Source organism: Hoplias malabaricus, chromosome 11 (assembly GCF_029633855.1).
Source record: "Hoplias malabaricus isolate fHopMal1 chromosome 11, fHopMal1.hap1, whole genome shotgun sequence".
In the NCBI taxonomy this organism is placed as follows: Eukaryota; Metazoa; Chordata; class Actinopteri; order Characiformes; family Erythrinidae; genus Hoplias; species Hoplias malabaricus.
Genome location: NC_089810.1, coordinates 13,897,439 through 13,909,085, shown reverse-complemented (window position 1 = coordinate 13,909,085; position 11,647 = coordinate 13,897,439). Strand labels below are relative to the sequence as shown.

General features: G+C 38.4%; 2 protein-coding genes across 2 annotated transcripts; one reads left to right on the top strand and one right to left on the bottom strand.

Annotated features, from left to right (window-relative positions):
• The first annotated feature begins 1,218 nt into the window (after positions 1-1,218).
• On the top strand, positions 1,219-6,031 carry dnaja2b (DnaJ heat shock protein family (Hsp40) member A2b). Its single transcript, XM_066684764.1, has 9 exons — positions 1,219-1,376; positions 2,891-2,950; positions 3,037-3,266; positions 3,385-3,465; positions 3,726-3,859; positions 3,983-4,179; positions 4,333-4,477; positions 4,694-4,821; positions 5,207-6,031. The coding sequence occupies exons 1-9, from the start codon at positions 1,299-1,301 to the stop codon at positions 5,393-5,395; spliced, it is 1,242 nt and encodes a 413-aa protein (XP_066540861.1). The 5' UTR covers positions 1,219-1,298; the 3' UTR covers positions 5,396-6,031.
• Positions 6,031-8,898, bottom strand: LOC136709492 (inner centromere protein). Its single transcript, XM_066684765.1, has 6 exons — positions 8,720-8,898; positions 7,968-8,222; positions 7,292-7,585; positions 7,014-7,118; positions 6,837-6,928; positions 6,031-6,272 (listed from the first exon to the last, which is right to left on the bottom strand). Exons 1-6 carry the CDS (start codon positions 8,879-8,881, stop codon positions 6,200-6,202), a joined length of 981 nt encoding a protein of 326 aa, XP_066540862.1. The 5' UTR covers positions 8,882-8,898; the 3' UTR covers positions 6,031-6,199.
• Between the last annotated feature and the right edge of the window lie 2,749 nt (positions 8,899-11,647).

Here is an 11,647-nt window from a genome sequence, read left to right as displayed (position 1 = left end):
TAGCTCATCCCTATAAAAACAAACAAACAAATAAATAAAAAATTTAAAAAAAGGCTTAAAATCATACAATTCAATGAGAAAACTCAACTTATACATTCCCACTGGTCAAATAATATCACCACCTTTAAGTAATAACCAGGCACACTCCACATATTTTACTTAGTGTTTTATGTAAATGTGACAGGAACTGACAAACCCTGGGGACACTTTTAAAATATTAGTTATTTATATAATCTATTCATAACTTCGTGTTTTGATCAATGTATGTGAATGATAACAACTTATGGTGTTGTTTTTCCATACCAAACTATTAAAGTTGTAGCTTAAATTTGGCTGGGAACAGGTGTTCAAAGTTGTTTCAAATAATAATAATTAAATTTGATTACCTTACGAATTACATACTCCTTTATAGAACAATTTATGGAATTCAATCATTTTGAAAGATGTAGTCATTGGATTATACAAGTTTCATTAAATGTGATATTATCCAGGACAGTAATGTACGTTTCTGGTAAATTGTCCCATTATATAAATATACTGTAAACATTTGTTTTAGAGCAGCTTATTTATTTTAATAACATTTAATTCCACCGCCACCACTGAGATGTTTTTACTCTGTATTTACACATATCATTTATTTGTTAATATATTAATAATTGACTCCCGCAGAAAGTTGAGAAATTCGGTGAAATTCCCCTCCAAATGTTTCAGCTGCTGCACTGAGAGGCGGCTCAAGGACACGCTTCTGTGCTGAGCTGCGGTGGAGTGACGCATTGCGTATGACGTCTCCAACCGGCTTTTCTCTCTCTCTCTCTCTCTCTCTCTCTCAATCACAAATGGCTCCCTACTCCTTTTGTATTTCTCTAGGTACACAATTAGTGTCTTCTACATTCTTATACATTTATAGAATGTTCAATATTATATGGTCAGTGTGTTTCACACAAAACAATTCTAAAACATTGTCAGTCTCATGACTAAGACAATTAAAATCATATACTAAAGTAATATAATACGACAAACAACAACAAACAACAACAAATATGACACTGTAACAATAGGAACAAAATTAATACTGATACAGTAATACACATTATGTTCCATATTCAGTCATAAGCTGTGCTAGCTGCTTGAATGTATGTATTATATGGGTGTAGAAGACAATGTTTCTCAATACAATGTAGGGAGTAAGGAGCAATTTGAGATCGAGCCTTTCCTTCACCCCCCCCCCCTCTCTCTCTCTAACACACACACAGAAAATCGTTCTTCTGCCCCAGCACTCCTTCCTCAGCTCCGGTGCCATGGCGAACGTCGCGGATACAAAACTATACGACATCCTCGGCGTGTCTCCTTCGGCCACGGAGAACGAGCTAAAGAAGGTACGGCACATCTCCTGCCCGATTAATCCGATTCGGTAACGCTACCAGGTTTTGCTTGAGGTGTTGGTGTCGGTAGCTATGGAGCTAACATAACGATCACCCGGCTTCGCTAGCGTATTTACCTGAAACGCTAACTAGCCGCTCGGTTGCTAAGGCCTTTTACATTTGGAAGATATTTCCCTGTGTTTAAAAACTCGCTGTGGTAAATCTACGCGCCCCTTTTTGTTTTGCTGAACGTATTTTTTTGTAAAAGATATCGCTTAAAATCCTCCACAGGCTCTCAGTCCTGACAAAAGATGCTGTGAGAACGGCTAACCCTGAGAGCATCTCTCAGAAAGAGGACACACTTTCTTAAAGCTGCTTTCTGCTAACAATTAGCCCATAGCAGCTAATGGCAACGCTAGCTTTGGTCATGAATTAGTACAAAAATCATTTTTACCGGTGAAACACAGTAACATGACTCATTGCTATATTTGTTTGTATTCTATTTATTTAAGCCCCCGTGTGGCGGACACCAACGTTACTAACATTGGTGTGGTTCTTTGTACAAAAATAACAACATGGATTTGTCCATGACCGGGTCTTAACCAGCATTTTTCTAACCTCTCTTTATTCTTTGGTATTCAACATTTTCCCCTGTGTTGCCAGGGAGGCGGATGTATGTAAATAGCACATCTTCTCATTGGCTGCCATCGCATGGGCCTCATTTTTAAATTCCGTCTCGACTGAAACACCCTTTATAACTTCAGCATGGACGGGCAAATCTTATGCGTTGTTGGCTAATAAGGTAGACACATAAATATGTAGGTTTTTGAGTCATCGCAGAAACAGAGAATTCAAAACAGACAATGTTTACATCCCGATTCCCATAAGAGTGTGAAGTAGGCCTAATTGTCATGTTTGGAATCTTTTAAATGTAAAATGTGGAAACGCATTTTTCCTTATTGGTCCTTTACTATTCCAACTCTTATATATAAATAGTGTGTTTATTTGTTATGTACTAGGTCAGATAATATAATTCTTGTTACAAGTCTTAATCTTTGTTTGTAAGAGATGGTTTATTAGAATGTATGACTGGTGGCATAACTAGTTAAAGTGAATGTTTATTTTTAGCTGCTCTGGTTTATTCATCTGTAAAACCTCAGAAACCTTGCTCTGTTAATTAATCCTCTGGAAATATATAAAAATTTTGATCCTACACTTCATTACTTAATACTGAATTAAATATGTCTTGATGTCATTGCTAAGTACTTGTACTTAGTGATTTACTGTTGTTGTCATAAGTCTGCCATATCTGTGCTGACATTCTGATATGAAACAAATTAATATTTTATGAAAAAATATATCACCGTGTATTAACTTGCAAAAAGCTGGTTTAAACCAATGTGACCTACCTGTGTTCCTAAGCTTTGGTTTAAAAAAAAAACGTAACAATGAGTAATGCATTAGCTAGATCACTAGGTTTGCTGCTAAAATGAGTAATTAATGTTATGATGCATTCAATTTTATTACAGGCTTATCGCAAGTTGGCAAAAGAATACCACCCTGATAAGAATCCCAATGCAGGAGACAAGGTAAGATATTATCCTGACATGTGGGACTAATTTAAGTGACATATATAACAATGCATTGTAGTTAAAAGATTTTGTGTTTGTTTAAGTTTAAGGAAATCAGTTTTGCATATGAAGTGCTAACTAATCCAGAGAAGAAGGATTTGTACGATCGCTATGGAGAGCAAGGCTTGCGTGAGGGTGGAGGTGGAGGAGCAGGAATGGAGGACATCTTCTCACACATCTTCGGTGGAGGTCTGTTTGGCTTCATGGGCGGTCAAAGCAGCAGAAGCCGAAATGGGGGCCGGCGGAGGGGAGAAGATATGGTGCATCCACTGAAGTGAGTTACTGCATGCTGTACTACAGAGTTTGTTTAGTTGACTGGAGTGTAGAAGCGTCAGGAGACAAATGAAAAAGTAAAGCAGGAATTAAATTTCTAATTAAATTATTTCTAACAGGGTGTCTTTAGAAGATCTTTACAATGGCAAAACTACCAAACTACAGCTCAGCAAGAATGTCCTGTGTAGTTCCTGCAATGGGTGAGTGATGTCATCTGTTTTTTCTGTCATAGCAGCAAACCCACTTTGTCTTCAGCTAATTAACAAGATAAAGCATGATCCCTGAGTTGGACTGGATGTGTTGGAGCGGGTGAATACTAAACTTAATAAAGAATCACTGCTTGATGGATGATGAGCTCCGTCTACCACAATAAGCCTGGTTGATTACTTGTATGTCTGTTTTATAGAAATCTTGTTTTCCCACTATGTCTGTGTCACAGTGTCTGAATCTTTTCTTTCAGTCAGGGTGGTAAGACTGGGGCAGTGCAGAAGTGTGCCACATGCAGAGGGAGGGGCATGCGGATCATGATTAGACAGCTGGCTCCTGGCATGGTCCAACAAATGCAGACAGTGTGTAGTGACTGCAATGGAGAGGGTGAGTGCCATATTTAAAAATAATCATTTATTAATGTTTCAGATATGCCTCGTGTTTTGATAAAGGACATGATGCAATAATTACATTTCGAATTAAAGTTGGGGTTATACAATTTGTGTACAGGAGAGGTGATCAGTGAGAGGGACCGCTGCAAACAGTGCGAGGGCCGCAAGGTGTGTAAGGAGATGAAGGTTTTGGAAGTTCATGTGGATAAGGGAATGAAACATGGACAGAAGATCACATTCAGTGGAGAAGCAGACCAGTCACCCAACACCGAGCCTGGTGACATTATACTGGTGCTGCAGGAAAAAGAACATGAGGTTAATTCTCCCAAAGATAATTAACTTTATTTATTTAATTATCGGTGTGAGATATCTGGTTTCCATAGCTGAACTGTCATCTAAAACTTATAATAATACATAGAACAGCCTCTTTAACTCATTCTATTTTTTCCCTCCCTGTGTTGTCTGTAGGAGTTCCGCCGTGATGGTAATGACCTGCATATATGCCAGACGATTGGCCTAGTGGAGGCACTCTGCGGGTTCCAGCTCACTCTCACACACCTAGATGGCAGACACCTCCTGATTAAATACCCTGCCGGCAAGGTCATAGAGCCAGGTGTGTAGTTGTGTACTGTGTGTGAACGGTACATGCTAGTTTTATTAAATCACTGCTTGTTTAAAACATGATAGGGCCTTAACTACTAAATAACACAAAACAGAATATTGCTCAAAGACTGTACTTTAAACATTTGTTTCCAATTGTATGAGGTACTGTGCATCAAATTCTTTTTTTTTTTTTTTTTTTTTAATGAAAATGAATGTGCTGTTTTAGGTTCTATCAGAGTTGTTCGTGGTGAAGGAATGCCCCAATACAGAAACCCGTTTGAAAAAGGTGATCTTTATATCAAGTTTGATGTGCGGTTTCCTGATAATGGCTGGATCAGCACGGAGAAACTAACGGTAACTATTCAATTGTTCTTTTGCAATAAACTTTTGATATCTCATAATAGTCAATGCTAGGGGTGAGTGGTTTAATAAGATTATAAAACCACAATATTTTATTCCTAAATACAAGTATCAGGATACAGAATTGCATTTTTCTGTGGTCTGAGTCTGAACAAACCAAAAGCATACACTGCTATCACACTGAATGATGCTTTCTACATTTCATATTCCATGCCAGAGTACATCTAGTTAAACAGGACTAAATGTTACACAAATGATCACAAATTAAACAGTAGACATGATAATTATTAAATGAAATGACTAGATACAGTAACATTTATTAAATATTAATATTGTATATGTTCGTTTGTGTAAAATTGTATATTTGCATATGGTCTAGGAGTTGGAAGATTTGTTGCCATCCCGTGAAGAGGTTCCTGTAATCTCAGCTGACTCTGAAGAAGTTGACCTTCAGGAGTTTGATATGAGTCAGGGGTCATCTGGTGGTCACAGACGCGAGGCCTATAATGACAGCTCAGATGAGGAAGGTGGTCCACATGGACCAGGGGTGCAGTGCGCCCACCAGTAATGTTCCACAAATCTTTACAGTGTTTCTCCTGGGAAAACTTTGGATTCCATTTCAGTTGGACAAGCTCTTAAACCCCCAAATCATTGATCGCACTGTATGGTGAACACAACCCATTCACATCCGCTAAAACTGGACGATAAAGTAGAACATAAAACTTGCAGCAGCATCAGTTCACTAATTTTAAATTGATTACAAAAAAAAGTACTAGAGGAAAAGAGGCGAGGGTCTTTTTATTTCATTTTGAGTTGCATTGTCATTGTAGACTTACATACTGTATACATTCTCACTTGAATATTTAAACTTGAACTTGGGGGAGAACTGACTTTGTGTATAGGATTTAAGTTATGATTGCCATACACGCACAGACATGTGTACACACATACGCACACACACACATTTGTGATGAAGAGACTGCATTGTGTCTGAATGAGTATGACGTTACAGCTGTGGAAGTGTCTTGAAGTTCAATAAAACATTCAACTGTGTCTAAACATGCCTGTCTATTATTCTTCTGCACTGCATCATTTCCTGTCCAAATTGTGATATTTCTATGTGCTACTTTATATTAACAATTTGGCTGCAGGTCTGAAACAATCCATTTTGTCTGATGATTCATAATAATGCATCTATTTAATATACAGGGTTGTGTACTGCAAAAGCCAATGGCAAGAATCACTGCAGCCACTATTGCAAACGACAGCGAATGTTAGTGCATAAAGGGTGAATTTTGCTCATAAACATAAAATGCTACAATGACTATAAATGTTTATAAGAATGACCTTGTATGTGTCTTGTCTGCATGTGTTAGAGACCATCTTCTGTATTAGTCATGTGTTGAGCTGTGGGGGCAAGCAGTTCCTTAAATCCAGCAGTATTCCTGCAGGCATAAACATAAATTAAATAGACTGATAAAGATCCCACCTACAGGTACTACAGGTCCCAATGTGCATTTGCCAGCTAACAAGTATGATGTCATAAATACAATAAAATTGAACAAGAATAATTTATTTAAAAATATATTGAATAAAACAGTGTGTTGCATGGTAACTTCATATAGGTTTGTTTATATGTAAACTCTTGAAATAAAAATCACAATGCATTCTTACATTGTATTTATTCTAATGATATTTATTTTTAAATATACAGTCTGTGATGCTCATACAAATAGATGTAGTCTATCTCTATTTTTGACATTTTTAAAATTTAACTGCAAATAAGATTTCTCCAAAATTTGCTCCATCACTCCAGAGCTTTTTCCCTGGATACTATACAAACTGCATACGTACAAATGAATAACTGCCCACAATGGGGGCATCTTAAAAAGCATGACTTCACAAATGAATAGGGATGTCTACAAACATTTTACCATGTGAGTGTTTCTCAGAATACTCTTGTACACTCATGTATGTGAATGTCTGATGGATGAAGTGCTGTGGATTACCGTTCTCTCCTTGACTGCAGGATATAAGAACGCTCTCGCCGCAGCTGCTGCAGCTTCTCTCTGACCAAGATCTTCTGGTGCTCTTCGTCCTCCTAGTGTTAGTGTTGTACAATGTTGTATTTGAGTGCTGAATTATGACTCAGTTGTGTTTTTATATGCATGTGTGAGTGTGTGTACCTGCTGTAGGGAGGTGGTTAAATGTCTGAATGCATCCTCTTGTGTCAGGCCCAGCAAATCCTCATCTGATTTCCTGTTCTGGACGATGGCCAGTCTCTCTTGAACCTATGTCCAGCCAAGAGGGAGGAAAGAACATGTTTTTTTTTAATACTTCTATGCCCCTAATATTTTAATTTTTCAAAACCTTATGTTCAGTCATTTTTAACAAGCAGGAGCAAACTTACTGTAAAAATTAAGTTTAAGCTGTTTAACAGTAAGAGTACAATATATTTTCTCACTCTGAGTAGTTGTCTGTCTCTGTCTCTCTGCCACCGCCTCTCTGCTCTTCTCTGGATGTGGACAAGGCTGCGCATGGTGGCCTCACGCTGCAGCTGCTGCTCTTCACACACATCCACACACACTTCTTCACACGCATCCTCGCTCTCACGTTCCTGCGTTTCACTAAAAGCCTCTGTTTCTGCTTTTTCAGGTGTGTGTGTTTGAGGAGTGCAGTGTGTGTTCTCCGGGTTCCATTCTGAAGCTGAGTAGTGTGTGTTGTGTCCATCTACTCCACTGCCCTCACACTCAGCATCCTAATTAAAGGAAAAGAAGATAAAAAATCAGTGTTATACACAGTTTCTAATGCAGTTAAAACACAACAGTTCAGCTGGTCATATCAGTTTCTACACAGAGCACAAAAATATTCTGTTCAGTTAATAATTCTGAACTTGTTCTAGGTTTCTCTTATTCACTCATTCATTCAATCATTCATCTGTACCATCTGTAACCACTCATCCAGTCCAGGGTCACTGTGGGTCCGGAGCCTACATGGAATCACTGGACACAATTATTTATGTAAATACATCTGCAGCCTAACTGGTTGTTCATTTTAACATACTGACGATATGGATTTTTGAACAATTGTTGGTGATGGACTGTGTAAGTGAATGGAGTAAAAGAAAGAGAGGTTCTAACCGTGCTGGAAGCAGGGTCCTGTGGAGTCTGGAAGAATGCATGTTCCTTTGTAGTCAGTGAGTGTCCAGGATGTTCACTGTGCTTTTGTTCCTGGGACTGTAATTGAGCAAAGTCTCTGTCCTCAGGGTTTATGTGGCTCTGCTCTTCATTATGGCTTATTAAACATTCTGCATGGACCTGTTGTGTGCTGATTTGAGTTGGGGAATTTCTAGATATCTCCGATGCATCTTTTTCTGCTAGAGATGCGCTCATTTCCTGTAATTAAGAAAGTACTTGGTCTAATTACAGCAGATAACAATGTATAGGTTCATATCTAATTACAATATACAATATATTTTAGTATGGGCAGGCAATATAGCAATATATTACTGTTATCATAATTATCTTAACTCATATATTGTGGATACTGCGCATAATTATATCACTCTGAAGAACTGTGTATATATAATAAAAACAGACATATACCAATTATTTCAAGACTGTAAACAACATCATCCAGTGTACAGTAAACTACACAATAAACTAACTTTGGTTTGGTTGGAAAACCTTCTGGAATTCTCAACATGAAAAGTCTATCATCAGTATGATGTTGTGCTAAAATGCTTTTCCCTTTTTAAACATTTTACAAAATACCTTAATGTTTATTGATAATTAAAATGTTAAAGTGCGGAAATGTCAAGTGATGCTATTATTTATTACCATATTTGTGCATGTGTGTGTGTGTGTGTGTGTGTGGTTGTTTGTGTACATACCTGGTCTTTGGTCATAGAATCAGTTGGTATGCTCCAGGCCAAAGTAATCAGTGAGCCCTGTTTCTCCAGAAACATATCAGCCTCCCTTGTTTCTGCTCCTTCACTCACCTCCTCCTTATCCACTTCAGTGCTCTCCTCTGCTTCTTTTCTCTCCTCCACCATTCTTAACTTATTCTGTTCTCCTGCTTCTTCCCTCTCCTCATCTATCCTTAACCCTCTCCTCTCTTCTGCCCCCTCCCTCCTCTCCTCTATTCTTATCTCTGTCCACTCTCTTGCGTTCTCTCTAGTTTCATTTTCATTTGCCTCTGTCCTCCTGTCTGCTCCATCTCTCCTTTCCTTTTCTCTTCCCTCTTCCTCTGTGCTCTCTTCATCTTTCTGTTGTTTGGGACCCAGGATCTCTAAATATGGAGCATCCTCAGGGACAAGGACCACGCCACATCCTACAAACACAATAACATACAGAAAAAAATCTAATGCAATAACCTCTGAATAAATTCATTCCCGTAAACTTATTCATAAATAAACTTAGTCATAAATAAAAAAGACGCTGTGAAAATAATGAATTATGTTGTGGTCAGTAGAATAGATATAAATTAAATTTTTTCATAAATTCAGCAAAGAAAGAGTACCTGTACATAAATGTGTATAAAGTGTAGAATATATACATTTATTGTCACATACAAAATCAACAATGATATGATTATTTAAGCAGAGGCACCTTTTTGTTTGTTTTGTTTATTTATTTATTTATTTATTGCCAAGTTTTGCCAAGAAATGTATATGTCATAATGCGGAAACTACTATGAAATTAACATGCTGAGTTTTAGAGATGAATTAATAGGTTTGTGCAATGTTGGGTGTTTACCACTACAGAGTGCTGGTGCCTCACTCTCTGATGGAGATGGATCCCGTTGTCTCTGCTCAGTCCTCTCACCATCCTACCAGGAAACACACACACACACACACAGATTATTAATTCATTCATTCATTATCTGTAAGCGCTTATCAGGTTCACAGTCGCGGTGGGTCCAGAGACTACCTGGAATCATTGGGTGCAAGGCGGGAATACACCCTGGACGGGGCGCCAGTCCTTCACAGGGCAACACACACACTCACACATTCACTCACACCTACGGACACTTTTGAGTCGCCAATCCACCTACCGACGTGTGGTTTTGGACTGTGGGAGGAAACTGGGGCACCCGGAAGAAACCCACACAGACACGGGGAGAGCACACCTAACTCCTCAGAGACAGTCACCCGGAGCGGGAATCGAACCCACACCCTCCAGGCCCCTGGAGCTGTGTGACTGTGACACCTACCTGCTGCACCACCATGCCGCCCACACACAGATTACATAGATAAAATTGAAATGTATTTGACCATTGGAAAAGGTTTTTCCTTCTACTGTAAAATTACTGTTTTGGGACATATATGTTTTTAAATGGACATAAATTATATGAATTGTTGTGTATAAATAAAATGGCCCATATTTTTAAAACATTACAGAGAAGGTCTGCTGGTCTAGGATTAGATTCCATACTTTTGTAATATGACTCTACTAACAGGGACAGCTTTAATGTTAAAATTCTCTAATCTTATTTCTTGCTATAATATTACATCCTATTAATCAGTACCTAAATGGAAATCATTGCAAACTGGCTATTGTGTTATAGAACACTGTAAATAAGGCTTTGAAGCTGCTGGCAAAGTCTGGTCATTTAAAAATGAAAAAGTAATATTTGATTTTGAGTGTAAATGGCTCTACTCTTTGGATGTGTCTCACCGTTAAAGCGACGGTATTTGTCTGCATGACTCTGGAGGCTGGTGTCTGGAGCAGTTCATACAGGTTGTGCAGTTTTGGGGAATGAAGCTCATTCACGTATTTATGCAGCATGGGTTTAACACCACTGGATTCCGTGAATGGAAGAGAGTACAGTAAGGTCCAGGCCTCTTCATCATGAGCCAATGTAAGCTGAGTTAGGAGCTGAATGGCGCAGTCAGACCAGGAGACTTCATGTAGAGATGCTTTCATCTTTCTCAGATTCATCACACAACTCTGTCTCAGAGAAGCAGCATCTGAAACACAACACTTTCTGTATAACAAAATATATGTGTATTAAACATCAGGGTCCTATCCACTACTGTAATTAATTCTCTGCATAATGAAGAATTCCTTGTCAATCCATTTAATTAAGCAGAAATCCCTTAACATAACAATCTCACACTTCCTCTCAGAGCAGCAGTTCTGATGATGTGTGTGTGGGTTGTATTGCTGACTCACTGGACGCATTGTGTGGCAGCGTGTGACTCGATTCCTGCAGCTCGTTTAGAGAGAGTGTGTGCAGAATTTCCAGCAAACTCCTTCTCTCCTGCTCCTGACACAGCACCAAACACTGCAGCACAGCTTGCTGGGTAATGAAAAGCATGAGAATCAATAACACTATGAATATAAGTGTTTAGTTGTTACTTGCCTATGTGTATGTGTTTATCACGCAGATTGTCTACAAACCTGTTGTGTACATCCTGCTACTCTCCAGTCCTGTGTGAATCTCTTGGTGGGATCTGGCTTTTCCTGAAGCCAAAACTTAAGTAGTTCTTGATTCATTGACCCTCTGACATATGGCCTAGAGAAGAGAAGACAAAAATGGGGATACCGTTGAGGCAATTTGTATGCACTTTGCGGCATAATGGAATAACAAACACTTAATATATATTAAACTCATTATTTTTCATATCAGTCATTTATAACTAGGATAAAGTGGAAAATGGGGATTTGGTGATGTGAGATTAATAGAGCTAGGTGCTAAAAACAAAACAAACAAACAAACAACTAACCAACCAAACAAACAAAACCTGCTGTAATAATCCGAAATTCTGTTTGCACTCCTATTGGATTTTTAGGAAGCACTGGTGCTCATAAGCTTT